The following is a 27,257-nucleotide window of genomic DNA, read 5'->3' on the forward strand; positions in this document are numbered from 1 at the left end:
GCTGTTCATACTTTCTTGTCGATCCCCTTCAGCAGCTTCGACGGTCGGCATTCCTTGACTCGCCCGCTGCTGTGACCAATATGAGCTCGCTGTTGGTCTATTCACCATGCCAACACTCGGTTGCCATTATTAATTAAATATACGAGGGAGGGGAAGGGCGTTGAGCTGCCAGGGATGCCCGATTGTTGATTCTGGATTGGGGTGAGATTCCTCCTATGTTTATAAGTGTGCGGATGTCCCGGCTGTGATTCTATGGCTTGAGCTTCTCAGGCAACGAACAGCCAATTCCTCTCCATTTATACCTTCACACAATGGCTGCCCTCTTTGTCTCGCTCCTGGCCCTCACCAGTCTTGTACCGGTACAAGGTGCTGCCACTGTACCTCAGACAGATAACGCAAAGCGTGCTGAGCGAGTACTTAAGAGCACCCCGCTGATAGATGGGCACAATGACCTCCCTTATGCTATCAGGAGGTCTACCAATGACCAGATCTATGACGGGAAGCTGCCCTTTGAAACCTCACTGAAGGGCCATACCGATCTACCCCGAATGCGAAAGGGCCGCATGGGTGGACAGTTCTGGAGTGTGTACATTGCTTGTCCCTCGGACCCTAACGCTCCAATTAATACACCAAAGGTATGAAATAATGTATGTATCTCATTGAATACTGTGTCCAGTGCTAATGTGGGTATCATCAATAGTTTGCGACTAGGGACACTCTAGAGCAAATCGATGTTGCAAGGCGACTTGTAGACAAGTACTCCAAGGATCTTATGTACTGCGATAACCCTGGCTGCGCAAAGAGAGCCTTTAGAGAGGGTAAAATCGGCAGCTTTATTGGTATTGAGGTATAGTACTGTTTTTTCGTGTGGCCCCTTACCTACATGTATACTTACTCCAGATGTACATGTAGGGCGGCCACCAAGTTGGAAGCTCCATTGCGGCCTTGCGCCAGGCCTTCTATGCCGGAGCTCGCTACATGACCCTCACCCACAATTGCGACAATGCATGGGCAACAGCTGCTTCCACTGTCAGAGCCGGCAAGCCTGACTTGGGCATGACTGACTTTGGCCCCGCCTTGATCAAGGAGATGAACCGCCTCGGCATGCTCGTCGATCTTTCGCACGTTTCTCATCAAACCATGAGAGACGTTCTGAAGATCACCAAGGCACCCGTCATCTTCTCCCACTCTTCCGCCTATGAAGTCTCAAAGCACCTGCGCAACGTTCCAGACGACGTCCTCAAGACCGTTGCCAAAAACAACGGTGTTGTCATGGTCACTTTCGTGAGCAGCTTCGTGAAGGTCGACGACCCCGATACTGCGGATGTCAACACCGTTGTCAAGCACATCTTCCACATCGCGGAAGTTGCCGGATGGGACCACGTCGGTCTCGGTGGCGACTACGACGGCACCACTGAGCTTCCAAAGGGCCTCGAGGTAAGTCTCCAACCGAACTGACATGCAGAATCAAAAGCAATAGACCGCTGACGAGTTCGAGCCTAGGACGTTTCGAAGTACCCATATCTCATCGAGAAGGTCCTTGAAGCCGGAGCCACTGAGGAACAGGCCCGCAAACTCGTTGGAGAAAACGTGCTTCGTGTCTGGACCGAAGTGGAGCAGATCGCAAAGAAGATCCAGAGATCCGGCGTTCTCCCTGTCGAGGAGGTCTGGAAGGGCAGGAATGGAACTGCTCTCTCTGAACGATCTACGTTCATTGAGGGACCCGCCCCGCTTGAGTATGGATGCGATTAAGGGGCTATTGTATTTATCTTGCATGAGATATCACGCCATTTTTAGACACGAAGTCGTGAATAATATACATCATTGTGCATACGTGGATATGTGGATATTGTAGATTTCGTTCGTCGTCGAGAAGATAATAATAAATAAATAAATAAATAAATAAAATATAAAATTGCTGTCAATTTAGACTTTTGGAGCTTACTTAAGGAGCCGTTGCTTAGTAATAAACAACACCACGTGATCACGCGTTTAAAGTGCTTTTTTTAGGCGCGAATTTTGTGTTTATTCAAGTTTCAGCCCGCGTTTATTGATGACGACAACGACAACGACAGAGACAGAGACAGTGGGACGGCGGCAGTGAGGAAAGGAAGGGAGACCTGCCGATACTTGGATATCTCCCTTTTTCCTTTTGGCCCAGCCGGAAACATTTTTGGGTGTTTCTTGGGATTGTTATTCTGGATAGTTTGTTTTGGTTGGTGGTTGCTAGGCAGAGGAAGTCAGGGGGCAGAAGTCAACATCACAGCGATGGATCAAGTCATCAGCTTATTGTCTTCCTCCCCAGCAGTCGTATCAAGACCGCCAAATGAGAGTCTGGAAGCCAGCTTTGGGGTGCTGGACAGTCCTCTGAATGCGGCGCCTGCGAAGGTAGACGACTCGCTGTTTGATTATGGCGATTTTCTCGACAGCTCGGCAACAAAGAGAAGGAAGCTGAGCCCCGCCGTGGATCAAAAACTTCATACCACTGGTCATATAACACCTCTTAAATCTCCCGGTTTTATGTTCTCGGACATCACGGATTTCAACAGTGTAGGAAATACCCCTGATATTCCTCAACCTAAGTCAAAGGCAAAGGAAACGGTCAACAAAACATCGACATCATGGGATCTTGCCCTGGATGACCCCGTTGTATGCTCATCCTCTGCGCCTAACAACCAAGCCCAAGAAGAAACTTCAAAAAAGCCAATAACTATAGTTATTGACGATGATGACGACGAGAATGATGACTTTCTGGGCTGTAACCTAGCACCATCGGATGATATCGATGACCACAACGACAATGAAGAGCTTTTCAATTTTGATGCCTCACAGTCATCAACGTTTGGTATTTCAAAGAAGACTACACTGCTTCTTGAACAACTTCGACGAGAGGCAGAGTCCAAGGGTAGATCAAAAAAGAAGAAGGTGGAAGATGATTTTGATTCTTTATCAGAAGGCGATGTATTGCCTTCAACGAAACAAAAGGCCGTGAGACGGCAGCCAAGCAGTCAAACGGCAGGTAAAAATGCAGACAAGACAGCGAAAGCACTGGAGCGAGAGGCAGCAAAGCTTCGCCGACAACAGGAGAAGGAATTGCAAAAGGAAGAAAGGCGGAAGCAGAAGGAAGAGAAGGAAAAGCAAAAGCGGATTGCAGCTGATATCGCAGAGGCAAACAAGTCGAAAGTGGACAAGGCCGTGTCGGTTGGAGAGATGATTGTTGACATCTCCTCTAACTTCCAGGACACCAGCATCGGCACTCAGACGGAGGAACATATGCGCAATTTGGGGGTGGAGATGAACTTTTCGTCCTCGCAGATGCCCAACATCGTCTCGTGGAGACGGAAAGTAACCGCGCAATTCACTGATGCAGGACATTGGGAGCCATGTGCGCCAACCATAAAAGCCGAAGGTCATGTACTGTGTTTTTTCACCGGGGACGAATTTGCCGAGATGGCTGTTGCATCTCCGGCCAGCAACAACACAGTCAAGGCATATTTCCGGAAAATAAGCAGAGAATACCCGAGCCGTAAACAGATATATCTCATTGAGGGCTTAGCTGCCACCATCAAGAAAGGCAAGAACTCGCGCAACCGGTCGTACCAGGCCGCTGTGCTGCAACAGATTGACAACAACCAGCCCAACTCAGGCGCTACTGAGCAGCCACCACCACCTGCAGGAGCAGCAACTGCAACAGCATCAGCATCATCCCAATCCAAGCGGAAGAAAACGAGCTCGAACAAAAGGACGGCCAGCACAACTCATGTGATTGACGAAGACGCCATTGAAGACGCCTTGCTTCAGCTGCAGGTCGTCCACTCATGCTTGGTGCACGAGACTGCCAACTCGACTGAAAGCGCCTCATGGATCAAGACCTTCACCGAACATATCTCGACGGTTCCCTATAGGCGGGAACTGATGAAGAGCCAGGATGCGTCGTTCTGCATGGATGTAGGACAGGTTAGGACTGGGGATGATGCGGGGGATGCATATGTTCGAATGATGCAGGAGGTCAGCCGTATCACGGCGCCGATAGCGTATGGCGTTGCTACGCAGTTTCCTACTGTTGGCAGGTTGGTGCAGGCGTTTGATCAGGGAGGTGCACTACTCCTCGAGGATGTTAAGGTATGTCTTTGAACCCGCCAGCCACCACCTTTTGAAGGACCATATTTTAATGAGCTGGATGGAGTAGAAATGTGCGAATAAGACTGGTGCCGTGACTGATGCACGGATTGGACCGGCTATTAGTCGACGGCTCTATACCATTTTTACCAGTATGGACCCGGCGTCTTCAGACGTGTGACTGTATCTTTTACTTTTCTTTTCGCTTCACCTTTCTTTTTGGTTTTGGGAGGTATCTTCAGGCATTATCGCTTTTGGACTTAACTTGAGCATGCATATTTAGATAGAATATGGTTGGAGGAATTTATTTGGTTGTTTGCTTCTAGTATATGATATTGAACACATGGGTATTCAATTGGTATATTGCACGATGAGGATGCAATGCAATGCAGCTTGCTGAAACAGAAATATATAGTAAAAGTAAAAATAAAAGATAAACCGAGAACCAAACGCCGATATGATCAATGGTAGATGTATATGTAGATGCATATATCGGTTTAGATTAAACCGGAATGCTTCGTCTCTTCCACCCTCTCCAAGCAACCATCCACATGCTGGCAGCAATCAAAACACCAATGACGCTGCCCACGGCCCAAAATCCATAGCACTTCCAGCCAAAGCACTGTCCGTTGTCGGAGACATTAGCATCATACTCGGCAGAGTAGACGGCTCCCGACAGACCAGCGCCGGGGGCCTGAATCATGGACACAATAGCCCAATTGGTGCCGAAGTTTTCCACGCCCCAGACAACCGAGATGATGATGGGGACAAGGGAGAAACAGGCGCCGTAGCCAAAGCCAACGAGGGTGGTTGTTAAGTGCAGGATAGAAGGGAAAGAGAGTGGGATGGGAGAGGAGAGAACCAAGTAGCCTAGAGAGACCAGGAGGGCGCAGGGGATGAGGAAGAAGAGACGGGAGAATGTTCGTCGGTCCGAAGTAGTTGATGCTGGTCTGGGAGCGAAGTAGTCTGATAGAGAGCCTGTGATGAGACGGGCGAGGGTAGAGGTTAGTGCCATTAGAGCTACGTGGGTTGAGGGCTCTCCTGCGGGTAAGGGAGTGCCTGGTTTGTCTTGGGCTGAGGGGGGTGACAGGGTGCTGGTAAGAGTGCCGACCTATTGCCTGTAGTCAGTATATAGAGATATATATAGAGATAGGGAAGGGTAGAAAACGGCGGGACTGACGTTGTTCATGTATGCCTCTCCCGGGCCGGAGATGAGGATGAAGCCGATGGAGAGCAGCCACATGGTCCTGTCGTGGAGGAAGAGCTTGGTCTCCTGGTTCAGCAGCCATGTCTTCTTCAGCTTGTCGTCCGGATGGGTATGATGATCTTGAGCATCGGTACGGGTATCCTCGTGGCCATGGCCAGCACGGAAAGTCCCATACTGCCCGTCCGTATCAACCAGCAGTCCACTCCGCTCGAGCTCCTCGACACCGACCTCGATAAGCTTCTCTTCGTCAACCACGTTCAGTGCAAATCCGCCTATAACTCCGACGGTAAAGGTGACGATGGCGAGAAAGACGAAGAAGCGGAAGACATCAACGTCTCCGTGGATAAGGTCTACTCCTGACCCGTCGCTGTAGGCGGTGGAATCTGCACCGCGGTAGACGAAGAACTTGGCCAGGAAGCTGTACCAGATGCCACTGAGCCCGTACGCAGCTATGGGGACAGCCAGCATGATGCCCTTGTGCTTGCTGGAGGCGTAGTTCTTTGCACTTGTGGTGACGGCAGAGAAGTACATGCAAGCTGTGGCTGCGCCGATGATGGCATAGGCGATGACCATGACGCCGAACGGCCAGCCGTGTGGCCTCGGGGGCCCGTCATTCTCAAGCAGGCCGACGAGCAGGCTGGCTGGGGGCCCCGAGCGGTAGGTAAAGGCTGCGAGCAGGTATCCAGCGCCGAAGAGGACGGCGGAGATGAAGGAGACGAGCGAGGGCCGGACTCTGTCGCAGAGGAAGCCGAACAACGGGGCGCTCAGGTAGGTGAGCATCTCCGCCGTAACGGCGATGACGTTGACCCGGAACTGGGTGTAGTGCAGACGGGTGAGCAGCAGCGGGCCATAGAGGGAGAATGCAGCTATTCCTCCAGCGGATAGTCTGTGGTACGTAGAGCCAGGTAGAGAGATTATATATTAGCCCGGGTGTTGCTGCTGTCAGAGGGAGGAATTCGACCTACGCGTTGAGGACGCTGGAGACAAAGGCGACCAGGCGGACAACCTCCTTGCGAGCGTTCTCTCTGTCTCTCTCTGTCTCTCTCGTCTGCGTCCTGACGAGCGGCATGTCTGGTCCGTCGGCGATGCTGCCGTCGTCGCTCTCGCTGTCGCTGTGACTGGCGCTGTCTACAGGTTTGGGCCGCCTGTCCGCCATCTTGCTGTCCATCGTCATGTTTGTCTCAGTCCCGTCCGTCTGCTGCTCGTCTTGCCGTCCCATCTGGTATAAATAGTCGTCCTCTAAGTCATGGTGACCTGGTCATGCTGATGGTCGTGGGTTGTTGCTGGTCTGGATGTGAATGCAGATGACGTCGGCTATTGAAGTCGTAAACTAATGAATATAAAAGCTCAGCCAGCCATCCAGTTACGACTGCAACGCCCACACACACACGACTTTGACAGCAAGCACTAACTACAGGAACTACAGACTGCGAGTAACTTCATCGACAGGAGCATCTTTAGCAGGCAAGGCAAGCCACTCAGCCAGGGGTTCGTCCATCCCTCAAGCCTCACTCTGCAGCTAGCCGGACCAGGCCCTCGACTAGTTGCATCCTCCCTCGACCTCAACCTCTCTCTACTTGGCTGCAGGCAGCCCGTCTGTATCTCATGTATAGCTGTCCGACTATAGACCAGATAAGAGGCCGACGGGACAGGCGAGGAGAGCACGATCTGGAGTCTGCATGCGAGACACCGTCGATAGGCGCCTGCAGAGCTACCAGCCCAGCCTTGGGGGGTCCGGCGTCCAGAGGTAGCGCCTTGTATATCGCTCATGATGTCATTTATCTTCTTCTTCTTCTTCTTCATCTTCTTCATCTTCATCTACTGTCGTCTGGTTGTCGTCGTAGGTAGTCTACCATCATCATCATCAGCAGCATCATCTTCAGTATCACCACCAGTATCACCACCAGTATCACCAGAGTATCCCGATGAGTATCACCAGCACCATCATCTCCGTCTGTCCAGTTCAGCCCTCTTGGTAGCGCATCTTCGTCCTGAAGCTGGCCAGGCACGTTCCGGGATGATTGGCGCGGTCAGGAAGAGCCCGTTGGGCCATGCTGGGCCATGCAGCGGTACTTCTGCCGCCCGCAAGATCTGTATGGCAGCAACAAGTCACTCGCCATCGCCTCGCATGGTCGACCCTTTTTCCGTCTCGTCTCGTCTCGTCTCGTCTTGTTCTCGTCTCCTCCAGCGGCCGTCGTCAGGATCGACCAGACTCGAAACACGTTGCGCAGGAAGCTCTCGTCTTTTGTCTTCTCGCCATCGTCGTCGTCGTCGTCTTCATCATCAGCCTGTCTTCCTCTTTATCAGCTTCTCTCCTCGTCCTGCTCATCGCTGCTGCTCCCTCCTTGCTCCCTGTTTCTCCTTCTCCTTAATCCCTCCTCGCCCTGTCACAGCCAGCAGCAGCCAAACGTGACTTTCTCTTAGGGCTTTTCCTGCCTCTCGCCAGCTTCATCTCTTCATCTCTTCTTCTTCTTCCTCTTCTCAGCTTCTCCTTGTGGCGCTGTCTCGTTTGCTTCCTCTCTTCCTCTCCCTGTCCTCGCCAGCCAAAAAGAAAAGTACTTAACGCTCTCCCTCCCCGTCGACCTCCACTTCTTCTTCTTCTTCTACCTTCTATATCTCCCTCTTCTTATCCCTTCTTGACTCTCTCACCAGCATGGCCGGCTTCGGCCTTCCTCGCCCGCTTCTTCTCCTCGCTTGATCTTTTTTGTCTCTTTCTTCTTCTTCTTTTTTTTTTTTTTTGCTTCTTCTCCTGCTTAGTCATCACTTCACGTGACATCCCTTTTTGGGCTTCTTTTTTTTCTTCTTTTTTTCTTTTTTTTTTTCGACTTTTTTTCGAAGCAACAAAAAAAAAAAAAGCGACGACGAGGAAGATAAAAAGAAGAAAAGAAAAAGCTTGAGAAAAAGAAGCACTCGCGGCGGCCTCAAGAGTGAACAGCAGGCGAGCGCAAAAAACAAAGCAAAGGGAAAGGAGAAAAGGTTGCTCTCGTATTCCGCAGTGAAAGTCCACCACCCCCAGGCCCGCCATCACTAACCATCCATAGTCAAACCAACCACAAACCTCCAACAACCAGCATCCTGCATATAAACCGCCTCGAGCCATTGAATAGACCGCTGGGAAATACGCTCTAGAGACACACAGCTGGTCGCCAATGTCCTCCCCATGTCAGCCTCCGCTCTTGCTTCCGACAACCGCGCCACGGAGCCCAGCAGCGCGTCTGCAGCAGACCCTACAACTGCCCTTCTAGCATCGTCACCTCCAGCAACATCCACTTCAGCACCGCCAGCAACCTCCTCTCCTGCCGCTACGGCACCGGAACCCGCTATCGATTCCCGTCTCTCGCCCTTCTCCGCTCCCTCAAAGTCGGTGCCTCCCTCGCCGCCCCAGACTCCCCTGATAAAGCCGTCGGCAGTGCCTCCGCTGCCAGACCACCACTCACACCCGTCCCTCAAGCGCACCAACACCTGTCCCGGCCTGACGCCCACCTCTTCCTCTTCCTCGGTCTCTACCTTTGCCGTCAAGCCGTCCTCGGGTGCACAGCAGTACGGCTCTCAGTCTCCCCAGCTGACGGAGCGGGACTCCATCTTTGCTACTCACTATCTTCCCTCAGAGCCAGACACCGAACAGGAACAGGATCAGGACCAGGACCACCAGGACAGGGCAGACGAGCAGCAGGAGGACAGCCAGGGCACTTACGACTTCCGTCCCCGCCAGCTGAACACCAGATATGTCAGTACGCTCTCCTCGTCTCTCGGTTCGGCACGATGGCAGCCAGCTCCCTCGCCAGATCCAACGCCAACTCTAGATGATCGCATGACCCACCAACATCGCCAGCAGCACCAGCAGCAGCAGCAACAGCATCAGCAGTTCGCATTGCCCACCCGCTCTCGCACAGTAACCGACTTCTCTTCCCTCTCAAACCACAATAACACCGGTGTAATCAATATACCGGCATCCCGCTCACCTTTGACCGTCTCTCTCCACGGCCATCGCCTGTCTTCCGCCCCCAGCCAGGTCCAGACAGAGGTCGAGGCCACCACTCCCAGGGCCAGGATCAGGATCAGGAAGAATCGTCTTCTGGAACTGACACAATGGCTCTCCTCGCTTCCCGGGACCTTAGCTCCCACCTGCATAATCACCACCACCCTCATCATATTCACCGTCATCCCCATCATAATCAGCATCACAACACCAACAACAGCAATAGCAACAACAACAACAACCACATCATGCGTGGGCGTACTTCTAGAGTCGAAAAGTCTATCGAAGCTAGCTTGGCCAACGTCGATCCTAGTGCCAATGTTCGTTCCCGCAAGTCAAGCCACTACCTTGGGCTCTTCAAGGAAAACACAGGCGAGCCAGAACGCAGGAAGAGCATTGCTCCAGAACTCGCCTCTCTTGACGAGCTCCAGGGTGTCGGTGTGGGTGCAGGCGCCGCCCGGCCGGATACCTCTTCAGACGAATCGCCAGCCGTCGTCCCCAAGGAGCTTCTAGACGAGATCCGGAGCCACCAGCATCGCCGCCAGGATGGTGCATCCCCCACCAATGGAGCTCAGCCAGGGCTACCAAGGTCCATTCCTTCTCGTGACACTCGAATGCTCTATCCCGGTCACGCGCTCGAGGGCTTCTCTCCAGATTCAGACTTTGCTGCCGCCCGACCTGGCCTGGCCGAATCGGTGTTTGAGGACGATGACGAGGACAAAGAACGTATTTCCTCTGCACTCTACTTCCCGCACCAGCGCCCTCTCGAAGCTGCAGACAAGGATGCCGGTAACAAACTGCAGCCGGAACAGCCACTCTCCTCCTCCCCGGCCAACCTAAAGCCCTCCCTCAGCGAGACCAACCTGGTCGACATCTCCCTCTTCTCAAAGGCTGAAAAAAGCCATTTCACCGGTGACCTGCGCAAGACCATCCCCGAGCCTATAGAGCCGCCTGTCTCTTCCTCTGACCCTCACGCCGTCTCCGTACCTTCCGGCGCGGCCGCTGTCGTGGTCGAACCAGCCACCGACATCTCTGAGTCCGACTACCTCTCTGCCTCAGAAAGCTACACCTCCACCACTCACGACGAACCAGAGGACGACGACGACCTATCCTCCCACGATGAGGCGGCGGCTGGAACAACTCCCCGGGGTACTCCCAGGCCATCTCGCCCCCAGATCAAGCATCCTCAGTCTCAGCACATACGCTCGCCGACTACTCCCCTCGGTGCCGTCGAGCTGAAGCCTTACCGCCACCAGGTCGGCGGCCACACCACCGTCTTCCGCTTCTCCCGGCGTGCAGTGTGCAAACAGCTAAACAACAGAGAAAACCAGTTCTATGAACGTATCGAGAAGAGGCACCCGGAGATGCTCGTCTTTCTCGCCAGATATATTGGTGTTCTGAACGTGACTTTCTCCAAGGGATCGAAGAAGCCCAGCAAGAAGGATAACAACAGGGATAACAAGGATGACAATGCTGCCGTCACATCAGAGCCTGCAGCAGCCAAGTCTACAACAACCGTTGATGCCCAAACCTCTGCCGTCACCACCTCTACCCCGTCTTCCCCGCCTAAGCGCACTGAGTCAGGCAAGGCTAATAATGGCCAACGCATCTTCAGCCAGTCCCAAGTTACCGGGGTAATACCCAAGGTCATCCTGGAGAACAACCGCCACATCATCCCCTTTGACCTCTTCATGACCCCCCACTCCACCAAGTCTACCAGCGGCAGCGGACATGCTACACCCACCCAGTCTCACTGTGGCTCGCTCGAGGATGTTTCTGCCAATCTCACCTGTTCACCCAAGTCGACACCTGAACTCAATGGCGAGTCCGACAAGCCTGCAGCATCCATGACATGGGGTGCCACCACCGTCAACACAAAGCTCCAGGAACAGGTTCTGCGAGAGGTCTTCACTCCTCCCACCATACACTCGCACCATCAACGCCGTCACCGTGGCCCAAGAAACATTCCCAAGCTACGATCTGGTGCCTCTTCCCTACGTAAGGATGGGAAACTCTTGCCTCTGCATAGGGGACGCAGCGAACTCTCCGTCTCCGCAGCTGGTAATCCCACTCTTTCCTCTTCTGCTACAGCTTCAATGCAAGAGGATACAGCCACCCGAGTGTCTGGCCAGCGTCGTCGACGGAGACACTCTGGTTCTGGCCTCGAGAGGAAACGCAGCATGAGCACCGGTCCCGGCGATCTTATGTTCTACGAGGACGAAGGATACGGTGGAGACAAGGAGGACGAGATCTTTAAGATGGAAGATGATGTACGTCCGCCTGTCAAGTCTGATAGTACCCCTACCAGAGGACGCGAGCAGGTTACCCTTCCTGTCTCCCTAGGCACATCAACCGGCGAACCCGTACGTCTACCCACCAACCCAAAGGAAGCCCAAAAGACCACCACCAGCGAGGACCGTGTGCAATTCTTCCTGCTGCTCGAGGACCTCACCGCCGGAATGAACAAGCCCTGTGTTCTGGACCTGAAGATGGGCACCCGTCAATACGGCATCGACGCCGATGAGAAGAAAAAGAAGTCTCAACGCCGCAAGTGTCAGAGCACTACCTCCCAGCAACTCGGCGTTCGACTCTGCGGCATGCAGGTCTGGAACGTCAGCAAGCGCGAGTACCTCTTTGAAGACAAGTACTTTGGCCGTGACCTCTCATCTGGCCGCGAATTTCAAGATGCCCTCACCCGCTTCCTCTACGATGGAGCAGACTATACTTCGGTCATCGGCAAAATTCCCATCATCCTTGACAAGCTCTCCCAGCTCGAAAGCATGATTGTCCGTCTCCCCGGCTACCGCTTCTACGCCTCTTCCCTGCTCATCCTCTACGACGGGGACCGTGACCGCTCCTCCAACTCCCCCTCATCTCCCTCCAAGGACTCAAAATCCCAACGCACTATCTTCGAAACACACTCAGACTCCTCCCTTCCCAACCCATCAAACCTCACGCTGAAAATCGTCGACTTTGCAAACTGCGTCACTGGCGAAGACGGCATCCCACCTTCATCCCGCTGCCCACCACACAACCCCTCCGATATCGATAGAGGGTACCTCCGCGGCCTCCGCACGCTACGCATGTACTTCCAGCGCATCCTACGCGAAGTCAGTGCTAGCGTTGGTGAAAACTATGTCGAACGTGGAGAAGGCGAGGCACTCTCCGCGGCACCCTCGAGCGTTGTTGGAGCCGGCCGGGAAAGAGGAGACGCATGGGCATGGGATGAAGCACTGGGCGAGCTAGAGGAGGGGGAGATCAGTGTATAAAAACTGATATACACGCATACAACTCAAACGCATGACATTATATTTTCTCACCTAACACAGCGCTGCAAGATACCCTTACTTACCCTTACTTACCCTTACTTACCCCCCCCCCCCCCCCCCCCCCCTCCCCAAATCCCCGCTCTAGTTTTCCTTTTTCTTTTTTATAGTCTTGTGCCTGTGCTTTTGCTTCCTTCTTCTGCTTTCGTTTATTTCTTCCATCGGTATCGGCATGGTCTACGGCACGGAAACAGGCGCCGGCGCAATCGGGAGCGAGGGAACTGAATTGACCAACGACCCAACCAATTAAAGACGGATACGGCGTTATTTTGCCTTCTTCACTTTGCATGTGTTTGTTGTTCTTATTCCCCTTCTAGCTAGTTAAGCAATTGTTTTACTCTTACTTTATATTTTATATTTTATTTGCCTTTTTTTTTTTTTTTTTTCTCACATCCCGTTCTTATACTTTAAAATTCCTCCACCTTTCTCCTCCTTTTTTTCTTTTTTTTCTTTTTAAGGCTTCGGGATATCTTCTTACGGGATGCATGGTCGGCCGCCAGTGGCTGCCATCGTTAGGTAGGCGAAATGGCGAGGCCAGGGATGGCCACGGATAACAAAAAAGAAAGGAAGGGGAAAAAAAAAAAGAAACAAAAAAGAGGATACATCCTGCATTACTTAGTTACACTCATACACCCATCCACGTTGTTCAGCTTGTTCGTTTCGTTTGCCTGTCTTGTCTTGCCTTTTTTTTCTATCCTGTCATTTTATATCGTTGCTTCTTCTCGGTTGTTTCCAAGATTGGTTCCTCACCTTACTTATTATTCCTTACACCCTTTTTTTTCACTTTATGGACGGGAGATGGGAGTTTCCGGTGTCCCTTCGGGGTCGTCTCTGCCTTGTCTTATTTATTTACTTGCTCGTTGCTCGTTTGTTTGCCTGCTTGCTTGCTCGTTTGTTCGGCGCTCGTTTTCCGGCTTCCTAATCTATGACTTTATTCAATTATCTATTCATCAACTCGGGACGGACGATTTTTCTTCTTCTCTTTCTCCTTTTCCTTATTCTTTTCTCCTACTGTATTTGACGTATCGACTATCTCCTTTACAGGGTTTCCTTCTTCTCTCTCACTGGAATGAATGATTCATGACAATGGGGTCGGATTGGTAGGCAAAAAAAAGGTCGGCTATCAAAATATTCCCTTTATTTACTACAGCGTATATCTTAGAAAATGTCACACTTCACTTCCTCGTAGCCTCTCTCGATTTAATTTTGCTTTGCTTTTGCTCGAGACAAATAGGGAAGCTGAATGGTAATGTTGATAAAATCGATCAGTTCAAAATTACTCCTTGCTTTGCCTAACAGTTCCCTAATGTATGCGTATGTATGCACCCGTACCCATTTCATTAAGCCAGCTATCCAAACGGAATATCCTCGCTTGCACTCGAGGGAGGAAGAAAGGTGAACAAGAAGAGGCCAGAAATAATATAGTAAAACAAAATGTCGAAATCAAACAGAAGAAGAAAAAGCAAAGCAAAGCAAAGCAACGCCGCGCCATGTCGATGTCAACATCCCTTCGCCTGAGCCAAACGCATCCCGAAGAAATGAAATGAAAAAAAAAAAAAAAAAAAAGGAAAAGAAAACCCCTTATACTTTCCCGTTGCCTTTCTCCCTTGCCTTTTCCTTCTTCCTCAATACTCCCAGCTGTTCCAGTCGATTCCATACCCAGTCCTTTTTCACCCTCACTGCGCCTTCGTGGGCATGGACATGTGCATCTCCAGGACCGACATGTCCGCCGCCGTCATCATCATTAATTTCGTTGTCATCCGGCGAACTGCACTGCGGCAGACCGTCGAGATACGTTAGTCGTCCTGACGTAGCATTCTGGATCATCAGTTCTATCACTCGTCGCCGGAGCCGCGTAGGCTCGTCGAGGTGTGCCTGGTACTTCGCATCTGCGAATGGATCCGCGAACGGGACGGTGTACGGGTCATCCACCTCCTTTTCGTTGTTTTCCGCTTCGTTTTGTTCCTCGTGAGCGTCCAGGGGAGGGTAGTCAATGTAGTTGTTAGAGTGGTATGAAAGGTGTCGGGCAATGTCCTTTCCTCCTCCGATGTATGGAAGAGACCGGTCAAGGACGTCGTCATCGTCCGCTTTGTGTTTGATAAGGTCCCGCTGGGTGGCATTATTCCCTGTGTGTCTTTGCTGCGGCTTCCCACTTCCTGATACTGGCGGTGGGTAGAATCCAACGGTTATCGGGTTTCCTCGCAGGTCGACTCTGGTCAAGGAACCGTGGGCTCCACCGATTTCAGCCAGGACCTTGCACATCCGTCGCAGTCGTGCGATGCGGTTGCCTACCAAGGTCAACCGGTTCAGGCGTTTTATGCCGCGTAGACCATTGATATCCGGTAACGCGTTAAAATTCAGATTAAGCGTCTTTAGGTTAGAGAATGTTTCCCCAAATTGCTCAGGCAAAGCCTCAAGCGTGCACGAGGCCAGGTCCAAAAGTTGCAAGCTTAGAATGGGAGTATCTGGCCTGAGTGTGTCTGCCGAGAGGAAGTTCGATGAAAGGAATAATTTGCGGATTGAAGACACCTTGCCCAGATTGAGATTTACTGGTATAGGTTCAGCATAGCCAGGAGAGCCGCTGGGGTCATTGGAAGGTATACTTTGCTCTCGCATAGAGAGGGTGTCGAGGAATCGACAATCCTCAAGCTTCTCTATAGTGCTGAGATGATTGCAGTCGACATATAGTACACGCAGTGATGGGAAAACCGACAAATCAAGCTGGCCGAGACGGTTCCCGGACAATTTGAGGATGTCTAGACGCCGTAGAGGTCGACGTACCGTGAACTCCTGCATCTGGTTCTTTCGAAGATCAATGGTCTCGATCCCATGTAGGGCATCAAGATTCTGTATGGTATGAATGTCATTACCGCTGAGATCCAGTTTACTCAGTCGGATGCTATCCAATGTTAGCCATATGTTCTAACCTTTCAATGATGGGCATACTTACAGATCAGCATGCTTAAAGTCCACGGAGGTCAATTGATTATTTGAGACTTTAAGCGTTAACAGGCCATCTAGCCCAAAGATCCCCTTGATGCAGGTGAGCTTATTATTGCTCGCATTCAGACTCCGCAGGTGATATAGATTAGAGAGACCATCAAGATTGTCCAAGTCGTTACCAGATATATCGAGATACTGAAGATTCGATAGATGGCTCCATGAAGTTAGACTAGACAGGCAATTATATGGCGAGTCGAGGCTTCGGACTGTTGCTGGGATGCCGTTTAGGTGAGCGAGCTTGTTCTCCCCTACATCCAACTCCTGGAGCTGAGGACAATACTTGTCGAGCTGGTGAAGGGTTAAAAGTCTCTTTCCCCTAAGGACCAGCCGACGCATCTGTTCCCAGTATGCCTCATATGGCTCTGCGTCTGTAATGTGTTGCACAATGTCCTCAGCGGCCAGTGCTAGTTTCCCATGTAGTTGTCGTAGAGCGTGTGGGTTTGCTCGTTTAGCAATGTAACTGCGCTCGCCTCTCATGGACTCGTCAACCTGATTGACCGTGAACTCTGACAGAGGGCTCATGTGGAAGCTGTAGTTGCTCGAACCCAGGTTGGGCGGAGCAATCATTACTGACCGATCAACATCTGCTACCGATGGTATAACAGAGAGATCGTTGTTCTGCTCTTCACCCTGGCCATCAATTGATTCTTCTGTGCCTTCCTGTATGCACGATAGTTCAAAACAATCTTGTTCTGGTAAGGGAATATCATGCGGTGGGACATTTCCTAGGGGACTTTGAGGTGCGGCGTCTGATATCCACTCCCGAGCTTCTTGGGTATGCTCGGAGCATAATTCGTCCTCGCCCTGGTATGCAACTCCGGAAACCAATGGAGAGGAAAACGTGATTGTACCAGATCGTGCACGGGTGTTTGGCTCATGCAACGGCGCACTGTAGACGTCTGGCAGTTGTTCGGCTTGCTCCTCCTGTTCCAGAACCTGAGGCTTTTCGAGGCTTATTTTATGGGTTTGGAACTCTTCCGATCCCCAGGAAGTAGCTCTGGTGCCTGGTTTGGGAACACTAACCGTAAATCGAGTGTATTTAGACTGTACAGAGCTTGACTCAGACATCGGATTCTGGGCGCTCTCTCGAGTCTGTGGGCGAGGATTGTGCTCAGCTTGGAAAGGGGCCTTCTTCTCGGGCTCTGGTGGAAGAGATTCCTCAGGCAATGGCAGTGCAGGCCCAGAGCCGAATGCAGTCCCCGCTGGCATTAGGCCGCGAGCGATAGCAAGTTCTTTCAGTTCATCGACACTAAGATCAGATATGTCCTTGAAAGGGTCATCTTCGCTGACAGTTTGGGAGCGATTATGAGCATCTGGATCGGATCTGGCGGTGTTCTTCACCCAGCATTGCGTATTTCGATCAAATATCATCTTTCCAATGTTTTCTGGAATCAAATGGGAAACTCGATCCGAAGATATGACCCCCTTTGCACCAGAGCTACTGGCAGAGCCCTGTGAAAATCCGGTCGGGAGGCTTGTTGCTGACTTCTGGCTCTTGACGGATTCCTCTGACCGAAGTACTAGTTCGCCCTGCTGCCCGTCACGACGGACGTTGGACCTTATCCGGATATTCTCAGGGCTGCTTTCCACAGTATCGTCAAAGAATCCAACATCTCGACGGGGTGACTGATTTGGATGCAGCAGACCATTTTGTTGTCTGAACTTCAACGTTCCAACGGAAGCACCCATTCCAACATGGAACTCGTCTTTCTCTTCAAACTTCTTCAAGTGACTGATAATTCTTGGGTTTGGCGGAGGTACTTCTCTCTGTTTTCTCAAATCAACACCGTCACGACTGGGAGGCCGTGAGAACTGTTCTTCGCTGGAGGCGTCACTGTATAGAGCGGAATCATCCTCATAAATGGTTTGATAACCCTCATTTCGCCGGGTAGAGCCGCTTATTGGCCCTCCCTGGGCCCTGATATGGTCCATCACTTTTGATGCTTCATTATAGTATTCCTGGGTGGTAATCGAGCCTTTCCTAGGGTGTTCAATGTGGAAAACAAAGCTGGCACCGGGACACGCCGCTGTTTCCTGCTTGTCAGGGACAGCAAACAGGGACTGGCCGTTTGCCGTGATAGGTCGGAAACTAGTTGGCGTCGGGGCAGCTGGCCTTGAGTAGGACGGAAGACGTTGTTGACTTCCATCCATACTTTCGACGAGGGAATGGGTAGAGAAAGGACCCGTAGAATCAAGTATTGACTCGTCCCAAACCTGATCTTGGCCTGGGAGAACCTGCAGTGTCCTCCTTCTTTTTGAGACTGTGATTTTCGATGACCGTTTCAGGCTCCTTTTAGCTTCTGTTTTGGACAGGGGTGGTAGCTGTTGTTTCTCGTATGCTTGGTGTGGACTGCTGTTTTCTTTATCCCGTGGCGAGCTGGGGACTTGAAGTAAATTCCGGGGTTGTTTATTATCCGTTCCCAGGTGTGTAGTATGGTTCGACCTGGAGATATTGGTTCTGGAGGGCAGCCTAGGCAGCCCATCTGGGCCCATGTCCTCGCGTTCCGCGTCGAGATTACTAGCGTCGTCCGCACCCGAGGCGTTGGCAGCTTCGAACTGGCTCATCCTGCGCAGGAGCTTGTTGCTTGTGTAGGTATCATGATTTCCAAACAGCTTCAAAGGGCTTCCTGATGACGAGGGTCTCGGTCTTGAGCTATCCTCTGCCGGCTGCTCCACGTCCGGGGGAGAGTGAAGGCGTATTGACGGCGGTGTTTGCGGTGTGCGTGGTACAGGAGGGATCGGGACTCCCCCCCCTAGTATCGAGCTTTGAGGGTGCGGTGGGCGTGACGACGCGCTAACTGTCCGTATGCGAATGGAGTCGCTGTCCGAACAGGCTGCATGACGTGAAGTGTCCAATTCGTCGCCCGGTGACGTGCAGTCCTGTGTACCCATAGATAAGCCCTCTGGTAGTGATATAGACGTCAGGTTCTCGGAGTCGGCATCGAGGCTCTCGTCCTGCAGGCGGCTGTCGCTGCAAGCAGCCATGTTCTCCAACCGCGTCGGACTCCGGCTCGACTGGTTGCGTTTCGGCAGTGAGATGTAGCTGGCCTCGTTATCCCGTATGACACTAGCGCTGGCATGGCTGCTGGAGCTCAGTCTCGAGTTGAATTCGATGCTCAGGGAGGAGAGGTGTTCTCGCAGGGGCTCAATGCCTTCGGCCTGGTCCCTGTGCGGCGCGTAGGGCCGGCCATCGCCTCCTATCATGACCTCTGACATGTGTTCCATCCACGATGTGTCGTTTCCTCCATGAGAATCGCGAAAGGGCGCTCCGCGGCTCCTCTGACTCCTCTGACTCCTCTGACTCCATAGGCTCCGTTGGCTCCGTTGGCTCCGTTGGCTCCGTTGGCTCCTCTGGGTGCCGTTTGTTCTCTGGCTGTGGAACGGTTCGCGAGCGGATGATACGCCGTCCTGGCGAGCGGCCGCATCGGCAGCCACAGGGACCGAGAGATGGGACCGAAACAGCGACTCTGAGAACGACGGCGGCCTGAAGACGGTCTCCAGCCCCATTGGGCCGAAAAGGTCGCCCGCCTCGCCCAGCGCGCGCTCGCCTCTGATGATTCTCCTCTTCCACTCTGGAGTGGTGTTGCCGCCTCCCTCGCGCCGTGATTTGATCTGCATCGTCCCGTCGCCATCGCCGTCGCCGTCGCCATCGCCATCGCCATCGCCATCGCCATTGCCCATGCTGTTCACCGTGGAGGTCTGTCCCGAGCAGTGGTGGCTGTGGGGTTGGTTGCTGGCGCTGGAGCTGTCGCGATAAGGCCGTGGAGAGGGAGTGGGCGAGGTGTCGGCGTCGACCTCGTCGCCGTCCGCCGCAAGGACAGGTGAATCGGCCGCAGAGACAGCCTGCTGCGAGTCCCAGTCGTCGTCGAGGCCGTCTAGCCACGGTTCCGCCATGTCGGGCTGGCTGGCTGGCTGTGCGGTGGTCGTCGACTCGCTAGACCTGGAGATGTTCGGGCGACGCGCTTCTTCCCCCTGAGAGCGAAGTCATGTCAAGGCGGGAAATACTAAGATCCGCCACTCCAGCGAGGACGCCGCAGCGAAGAGAACGAATACGCAGGGAAGGATAAAACGAGCAGCGAGTAGCACAGGAGAAGAAGACCAAAAGCGAAGAAGGAGTAAATTTGTTAGTACATAAAATGACAGTAAATAAACACGATTATCAGCCACAGCTTCGCTGGCGGTCGTTTTCCTGTGCTTGTTTTGGGCGCCAGATCGCGATTTGTTCCCACTTTCTTCCTTGCTTTTTCTCTCGAAGTATTAATAATATAACTAGGTGATATGGCAGGGTAAACAAGTAAACAGTTGAACAGTCTCTTGTCTGCGGCCTGACCGTATCTACTCGTCGTCGGTACATATGGCCATGGCAGCGGCTTTTGCTCTTCAGCTCCGCCGGGAACACGAGACGGGCGCAGGAAGAGTCGATGCAAGTGACAAGCAACGGCCTTTGGATCGCCAGCTCAGGCTTGTCCAGAAGAGACAACTTTGCCAAGGGACTCGTATTGCCTGATGATGGCGAAGCAAGCTGAGATGATGCCCCGGCTTGGATCTACTCCGGGTCTGTCTGGCATCAGTATACCAAGTCAAGGGCGGAGGGGAGAGCTCGACAGTGGCCGTCAGCTTCAGGCTCGTGGGATATAAAAGAGGCCTCAATGTCCCTGATGTCCAGGTCTTCACACAAAACAACATTCGCTCACCAACCGCACCATCATACCTGCTATTGCAACTCCGCTTGGGTTAAACATGTTTGTCCGGCTGTTGACGTTCGGCTTGGTGGCTGCATCTACTCTCGGGGGGGCCTTTGCTTCCTCAAATCTTCCGATTCTCGATCTGCCTTATGGAAGGTGGCGAGCAGCTAAATATGACCAAGCTGCAGATGTAAGACGGATGGCCCTCATCGCCAGGGAGACACACTATGTTTACACTGTGGCCTAGGTCTACACATTCCGCAACGTTCGCTATGCGGTTCCGCCTACTGGGCCGTTGCGTTGGGCCAAACCAGTAAGACCAGCATCTCGAGAGCCCCATATCCAGGACGGATCTTACGGCCCACCGTGCATTCCTGGCCCCGGCGCTCCTGGATTCGAGGACCCGTCATACTACAGGCAACAGAAGGCTGCTCGTGAAGGTTCGTTTTGCCCGTCTTGAGGCTTTCTACGCCGAGTGAGTGGTTTCTAACTTGAGGTAGACTGTCTATTCCTTGACGCCTACGTTCCCGGGAAAGCATTGAGAAACCACGGACATCGCAAGCTACCTGTGATTGTTTGGGTTTACGGCGGAGGGTACGTTGCTATCCTTCTTGAGCGACAAACAGCCCATACTAACGACTGTAAAGGTATTCAATTGGATCTAAAGATCTAGCAGTGGAAGAAGGGATCTACGAAGGCACTAGCCTTGTGCAGCGTTCGGCTGGAGATGCCATTGTCATCACTTTCAATTACCGAGTAAGGCCAATCTTGTTCACCCTAGGATCACAGAATCTAAAACTGCTAACATTTTTCTGGAAAGCTCAGTGCATTGGGCTGGCTGGCCGGGACCACAATGGAAAACGAAGGATTACCAAATGCCGGTTTGCATGACCAGCGTGCTGTTTTTGAATGGGTAAGAGACTATGTCCACCTACTGGGCGGAGATAGGGACAGGGTCAGCGCCTGGGGAGAGTCTGCAGGCGGAGGCTCCATTCTCAGCCTTATCACCGCCAATCAGGGAATCATCGACCCTCTCTTTCGACGTGCCGTTGTTATGAGTCCCGGTCTTAGCTTCCCTGTTGACCGCAAAGGATCAGTCGAGAATCAGTTCAAAGCCTTCGCATCACGCGCGGGCTGTGCCGGACAAGGACTAGCATGTCTGAGAGCAGCTAATATTTCGCAATTGATTGAGGCTAGCTACAAGGATCTGGGCCAAGTTGGCCCAACGCCAGATGGGCGTGTGCTTAAGCATGTATTCTCTGTTGATATTGCTCAAGGTAAGGAGTCCAGGCCTAGTCATCCATAACTGTCAACTGACATCTTCACCTCCAGGGAACTACTGGAGACATCTCGACTCTCTCATTATCTCCCATGTCTATGATGAAGGCAGCCCCTTTGTTGGCAATGACAGCACTCTGGAATCCCTTTCCGGCTATTTGAAGTCGAGTTTCCCGACTTATGCCACGGAAGCTATTTCCACACTTGAGGACTACTATCACCTGAAGAAGCCCTCCAACGAATCTGTGAGCGCCATTGGCTCAAGACTCATCCGTGATTCGTTATTCACTTGCAATATACGCGATATACTCCGGGAATACTCAAAGAAGTCCTATCTCATGCAGTACTCTCCCAAAGCAGCGACCCATGGCCAAGACGTATTTGCCCTCTGGTACTCCCCCAAGTTGTGGAATGTTTCTATCCCTCTTTTCAGCGGATACCAGTCCTACTTTCTCAGTCATGCTATCACAGGTGACCCAAACACTCGACGGGATCGTGATATCAATCCACCAACCATTGCCTGGCCGAGAGTCGGGGATATCAATGCTGAGAAGCTTGAGAATACCTTAGACGTGGTGGACACAGGGTATAAACTCATAGCCGACGACCAAGTCTTGAAGAGCACCTGCGATCTCTGGCAAAAGCTCCTCCTAGACGTTACCAAGCAAGGGGGCTATCTGGACATTTGAAGCTAGCCACGTAATCATGCTACTTGCATCGTCTGGACATAATATCTCTAACTAGTTAGTCGGTTTTCTCGTTGATCTCTTATGTGTCCACTTTTGAATTGAATGCCATAGCCCTTCTAGACAATCTACTACAATACCATAAAGCATGAGTCGAGGATATCACGACGTAGGGCCCAACCATTCGAGACCTCACTCCCGAAGATCACCATTTTCCATTAGAGCAAGCCGGGTAGATTTCTCTGACATTTCAAGGCAGGCCACAACGCCTTCACATTGTCCTTAGCGTCGATAGGCCTCCTGTTCCCGTTGGATAACTTCAATGTTTATCTCAACCTCATTATCGCTGCTCCTAATATAGCGTAAAGGTCTTTTGAGCGCGGTGTCCTCGACACAAATTACCAACCCCGACCTGCCATAACCAAGGATTTGCTCTTGAGGAGCGGCAATGCCGTCAAGTTCAAGGACTGGTGATGGTATTCTATTAATGGCTACTTGAGATATATAATTGTCTGCAAGGAATCCAATTACTGCCATTAACTACCCAACGGTGAGACAAGACAGCTACGCCCATTATTATGCGGTATGCTTAGTTACACCGCAGAATCCATGCATTCAGTAGTTAGACGCTGGCGGATGATGCTCCTTACAAGGTGGCTAATTGGCCCACCCCCGGATGGAGATGCATATATGCAATCCAAACCCCAGCATCGAGATTATGGCCATCGTGGAAGCTACATAAGAGGTTGTTGTTGTTGAAGTCGTTGGATTTGTCAGCCCTTCCACGTGATCTTCTCTTCCGTCGAATAAACAACGATTATCAATTAATCGTAACTAACTTGTTGGCAACTTCAATATACGGATGTTGACAAACAAACAACGACGAAGGTGAAATTTGCTAGTCATAAATCAATAAGGAGTTAGATCTTTATTTATTTCTTGAAGGAAAAACAATAGGCTTTGCCAACTGGATAATACCACCCAATGTGCTCGAAATATACCCTCCAGCTTCATTATAACCCGATACAAAATAGGGGATTCACTCTTGGATTGAATATTCCACAACTGGATTCGCCGAATTTTATGTTTGAGAAGTTTTAAATAATTTTGCGTTCTCATATGATTATCTTCTTGATCGTCCTTTGGACAAGCCTTATATGTCGGGGCCGTGCCTTGTTTTCTTCGCCTGTTGGCGCCAGACAAAGGGCATAGTTCTTCTTCAGGCTGGCATAAAAGCGGCTTCGGCTCCGTGTGGCTTAGCATTGAAGGGTAATCGACCAATCTGGGCGGCTGTTCCTCGCTTTAATCCCGAGTTGCCGCCAGTTTGCCCATTTCTCGACTCATTGGATTCTTGTTGTTAGTTCATTGTTGGACTCCACTCAACAATGGCTATGTTTTTGATACTGTTAGAAGCTGAAGGGATCCCCCTTCGATACATACCTCCTCTATCTTATATTTTCTATATATATTTATCTTAACCTTCGCTGCTTGTGAGGGCCTCGATTCTATGCAGAACTATCGTGACGACATAGGTGATATTCGCCTCTAGCGTACGTTTGATCTTCAGTATTTTCTACTTAATATCGAATGTTATGGCTAGGTCAGTTTCTCCCAATGCTGATTACCCGGAAGTAAACGAACACTTCCCTGATTATGATTTTGAACGACTTGCTGTTCCGCCCCCAGGCTATGAACTATACCGCTTTCCCGATACCACACATCTACGTAACCGGGCTCTCGACATCGATACACTCAAGAAGCTAGTAAACCATCATACATGGGGATTCTCCCTTGACAAATGGATAGAAAACAAGGAGAAAGAGGACGGAAAAGAAAAGAAAACGAAACCTGGGAAGCCTGGGAAGCCGCAGATACCACGGAGAACTAAGGAACATCTTCTCCAGATACTAAAACGGATTTCTTACAACCAGGACCCCAGGCATCGCGCCGATTGGCATCATTTTATTAGCCGAGACTGCGATGCAGGCCCCAGACTGTTACGACCATCATACCACCCGCCGCTGTTCAGTAGAAGGATGCCTAGGGGAGATCCCAACTGGGAGTTTGCACTTCCACCCGAAACACCGCAATTGCCCAACCCTCAATGGCCCACTCCCCCTCGAGATGGTTCCTTTTCCCGTGGATATCAAGGTGTACCAAGTTTCCCATCTCAACCGAGCTATATGACCGCTCAACAGTATATGATGACCCAAGTCCCAACCAGATTAGGACAAAGCTCAGGGCATGGTGTCCCAGCAAGTTTTCCTCATTCTGCGCAAACAGGAAATCAATGGGGTGAAGCCTATCGCCAAAGATATCTACTACCCAATCCTGGTCGTGCAGATAACGGGAAGCCTCGTACTACAACTCAAGCAAGCAGCCCACCCCGACAGGACACTTCGCAAAGCGCCTACGGTCTTTTGGACAGCCATTCTTCTAGGCAAGCTCCGCTGGCACAGATTAACTACACCAGGCCCTCTACAACCGGCCTAATAATAGGCGCAACAACCCTATCATATCTGAGACTAAGGATATCTGAGGACCAAACCCAGCTCTCCTTTGATTCAGATGGAGAGCTCTATCCCTTCAGGTGCCGTGGCCCTTTGTCTTATGATGGGAGTTCGGATATATTTGACTGCGTTATTGTTGCAGGGCTGTTGACCAACGCCGGAACCACCACAATCGATAAGAGAGCCCGCCGCGAACGACTGATAGTTTTGAGTCCACCCGAAAGGGCGTTTATAGGTGCCATGAGCGATTGTTTAAACAGCCAGTTATCAGATGAGGCCGTCTCAACGGTGAAAGAGAGGCTGTGGAATGTCTACACCCAGCATTTCCAATTAGATCCTCACTCGGTAGATAGATCGGTGATGGACACAGCCATTGTCTGGACAGCTCTCGCCAAGTCTTTCTCCCAGTTTCAGCTCTGTTATACCGATCATTACCAGCCCTGCGGTCACCATGGGGGCCCGGTAAACAGTGTTCCATATCGGGAAAGTGTTGCCAATATAGCTTATCAAACGAATGACGATAATGGTGTGGACATATCTGTTCTTCTGCAGCGGGTCTTCCAGGGCAGTACGAGTGTTAGGTGCACACAATGTGATGGGTCATGTTCAATAAGATGCCCCCGGACGTTTGAAGCCAGCCCTATTCGCATTGTTATGCAGCCTCATGAGCAAATAAGAATTCTCAACTTTTGTGCTCCTGCAATGATAGTACGGCTGGTTAAAGCCGGTGGTGAAGTCATAAATGAGCAATACACACTCATTGGAGTCATATTCAGAACTCAGAACAATAGTTCCGTACACCATAGAGTGCGATGGATTGACAAAGACCGAGGAGCTAATGGTAGCCGGTTAACGCAGATTTACGATGCAAGCCAAATATCAGGAATGGTCCCAGGGGGTATCAAGCCGCAGGAACAGTATGAGATTGCGCCGAATTCATGGTGGATTAATGGCCATCCGGTACTTCTCTTCTTCGAGAAGATCATACACCGACCAAGTGAGCAATCATCTACTCAACCAATGGTAGTACGGTCATCTCAGGATCCTAATCTTCGCCCGGGACGTCCTAGTAACGGAACTACAGGTTTTATTCACCAACAAAAGAGCAACGGCGACGCCCCCGGTAGTAGGACGTCTTTGCGTTTGAAGGAGAAGAGGGCAGCAGCACGAGCAAATACAACGGGAACAGAAAAAACAGAGGGAAAGAAGATTCTCGTCTCTACAGCCCAAAGATTGACCAAACCTGCCTGCCAGGCAAAGACAAGTGGTCGAATTGAAGCCAATTCAGTCGGATCTAATTATGTTAGTTCATTTGCTAACAGCGAAGGTCCACCTCAGGCAACACAGTATCAGCCCCCTACTCCTGGCTCTACAGCTAGGGCACCTATCAAACTTCATACCCCAGGCTATGCAAATGGCAGTCCATCGCCCTTATTAGCTGGTAGCCTGTCAACTAATGATTTTATGAGATCAGCTGTTATGCCAACCCCTGGCCCATCTTCCACACCTTCTTCAAATCCAAACTATAGTAATGATGCTGCTCTAGTTGAGAATAACCAGGCTAACGGGCACCGATCGATACCCGATATTCATAATGCAATGATACCCACATTTAATGCTCCTGTTGCCCAGTCCATCCCAAATGGAAACGGGTCAAGTTCAGGGTCAGCTGGAAGCTACCAAGCTAGTATCCATGAAACAGCTCGCAATCCATACCCAGTGGTAAATAGGCTTGGTACTGCCGCTTACACTAGGCATCCGATGAACAATGTGCCCGGTCCAGCACCAGAAAGCAACGGTCGAACCAGTATCAAACAGGAAATCCCCGCCCCGATTGTCATTCTTGACACTCCCCCTCCAGAGGCTCCAGCAGTAACTGGAAACCCCCCGGCTGCTTCTAGCCCACAAGAATCACTTCATTTGCTCACAGTAGACCCCCAGCAGCTACTCCTCAACCCGACAAATCCAGTTGATGAAGCAGGCCTGCAGCCAGCGGTACCTGCGGAAGTACAGGTGATAGAAGAGGGCAACGTGTGCACTGTGCCGGCCTCTTTAGAAGGGCTCACTCAGGAAGACCTCGAGGCAGCTAACCAGTCGTTTACTGATTTCATGGAGAACGATGATAACCTGTATTCTTCTAACCTAGAGCTTGGGTTTGCAGATTCAGCTATGCCACCACTGCCACCTCCTGACAACTTTTTTGACCTCCTTGGCCAGGTCAACGGTATCGAACTGGAGCAACGAACAGCATCAAACCCGGATACTACCTTAGCAGATGACGAATGGATGGCCCAGTGGGGTATCATCGGCGCGAGTACGAGTGCGGGCGAGCCGTCCGTAGCGGAAGATACTTCAACGCCCTCAACAGGGGCTGTTGCGGCCAGAAGCAACAGTCTGAAGAGGAAGAGAGACGAGTCCGAACAGGAACGGTAGATGCTGTCACATTATAGCCTACAGCGATAGC

At 51.5% G+C, this 27,257-nt stretch overlaps 8 protein-coding genes across 11 annotated transcripts; 6 read left to right on the forward strand and 2 right to left on the reverse strand.

The window, feature by feature from the left end:
* The first annotated feature begins 123 nt into the window (after positions 1–123).
* On the forward strand, positions 124–1,878 carry TERG_01454 (uncharacterized protein). 2 transcript variants are annotated; one of them, XM_047749297.1, is made up of 2 exons: positions 124–635; positions 701–1,878. In XM_047749297.1, the coding sequence occupies exon 2, from the start codon at positions 979–981 to the stop codon at positions 1,456–1,458; it is 480 nt and encodes a 159-aa protein (XP_047605428.1). In that variant the 5' UTR covers positions 124–635; positions 701–978; the 3' UTR covers positions 1,459–1,878. The 2 variants fall into 2 exon arrangements, with proteins under 2 accessions (XP_047605428.1, XP_047603728.1); XM_047747763.1 differs by having other exon boundaries at positions 124–1,878.
* Positions 1,879–2,106: 228 nt separating this feature from the next.
* Positions 2,107–4,300, forward strand: TERG_01455 (uncharacterized protein; the record flags this gene model as incomplete). The annotated part of the gene is made up of 2 exons (XM_003239421.2): positions 2,107–4,122; positions 4,190–4,300. The coding sequence occupies exons 1-2, from the start codon at positions 2,269–2,271 to the stop codon at positions 4,298–4,300; spliced, it is 1,965 nt and encodes a 654-aa protein (XP_003239469.1). The 5' UTR covers positions 2,107–2,268.
* Positions 4,301–4,621: 321 nt separating this feature from the next.
* Positions 4,622–6,545, reverse strand: TERG_01456 (uncharacterized protein; the record flags this gene model as incomplete). Its single annotated transcript, XM_003239422.1, has 3 exons — positions 4,622–5,230; positions 5,300–6,212; positions 6,292–6,545. The coding sequence occupies 3 exons, from the start codon at positions 6,543–6,545 to the stop codon at positions 4,622–4,624; spliced, it is 1,776 nt and encodes a 591-aa protein (XP_003239470.1).
* Positions 6,546–7,094: 549 nt separating this feature from the next.
* TERG_11718 (uncharacterized protein) lies at positions 7,095–7,739 on the forward strand (the record flags this gene model as incomplete). The annotated part of the gene is made up of 1 exon (XM_047750788.1): positions 7,095–7,739. One exon carries the CDS (start codon positions 7,095–7,097, stop codon positions 7,737–7,739), a length of 645 nt encoding a protein of 214 aa, XP_047605429.1.
* A 747-nt stretch (positions 7,740–8,486) lies between these two features.
* TERG_01458 (inositol polyphosphate kinase KCS1) lies at positions 8,487–12,574 on the forward strand (the record flags this gene model as incomplete). Its single annotated transcript, XM_003239424.1, has 2 exons — positions 8,487–9,260; positions 9,335–12,574. 2 exons carry the CDS (start codon positions 8,487–8,489, stop codon positions 12,572–12,574), a joined length of 4,014 nt encoding a protein of 1,337 aa, XP_003239472.1.
* A 1,620-nt stretch (positions 12,575–14,194) lies between these two features.
* Positions 14,195–19,528, reverse strand: TERG_01459 (uncharacterized protein; the record flags this gene model as incomplete). The annotated part of the gene is made up of 2 exons (XM_003239425.2): positions 14,195–15,530; positions 15,582–19,528. 2 exons carry the CDS (start codon positions 19,526–19,528, stop codon positions 14,213–14,215), a joined length of 5,265 nt encoding a protein of 1,754 aa, XP_003239473.1. The 3' UTR covers positions 14,195–14,212.
* Positions 19,529–20,741: 1,213 nt separating this feature from the next.
* TERG_01460 (uncharacterized protein) lies at positions 20,742–23,353 on the forward strand. 3 transcript variants are annotated; one of them, XM_047749298.1, is made up of 3 exons: positions 20,742–20,913; positions 20,967–21,596; positions 21,652–23,353. In XM_047749298.1, the coding sequence occupies exons 2-3, from the start codon at positions 21,173–21,175 to the stop codon at positions 22,284–22,286; spliced, it is 1,059 nt and encodes a 352-aa protein (XP_047605430.1). In that variant the 5' UTR covers positions 20,742–20,913; positions 20,967–21,172; the 3' UTR covers positions 22,287–23,353. The 3 variants fall into 3 exon arrangements, with proteins under 3 accessions (XP_047605430.1, XP_047603729.1, XP_047605431.1); XM_047747764.1 differs by having other exon boundaries at positions 20,742–21,596; XM_047749299.1 differs by having other exon boundaries at positions 20,967–23,353.
* A 426-nt stretch (positions 23,354–23,779) lies between these two features.
* On the forward strand, positions 23,780–27,226 carry TERG_01462 (uncharacterized protein; the record flags this gene model as incomplete). Its single annotated transcript, XM_003239428.2, has 1 exon — positions 23,780–27,226. The coding sequence occupies exon 1, from the start codon at positions 23,876–23,878 to the stop codon at positions 27,224–27,226; it is 3,351 nt and encodes a 1,116-aa protein (XP_003239476.1). The 5' UTR covers positions 23,780–23,875.
* Positions 27,227–27,257: the final 31 nt, after the last annotated feature.

The sequence above is a fragment of the Trichophyton rubrum genome (assembly GCF_000151425.1).
Source record: "Trichophyton rubrum CBS 118892 genomic scaffold supercont2.1, whole genome shotgun sequence".
NCBI classification, from domain to species: domain Eukaryota; kingdom Fungi; phylum Ascomycota; class Eurotiomycetes; order Onygenales; family Arthrodermataceae; genus Trichophyton; species Trichophyton rubrum.

Coding starts and splice junctions, on each gene's coding strand:
- TERG_01454 (XM_047747763.1), top strand. CDS start 979: ATGACCCTCACCCACAATTGCGACAATGCATGGGCAACAGCTGCTTCC.
- TERG_01460 (XM_047747764.1), top strand. CDS start 21,173: ATGGAAAACGAAGGATTACCAAATGCCGGTTTGCATGACCAGCGTGCT. Junction 21,597..21,651: donor CTCTGTTGATATTGCTCAAG/GTAAGGAGTCCA, acceptor CTTCACCTCCAG/GGAACTACTGGAGACATCTC.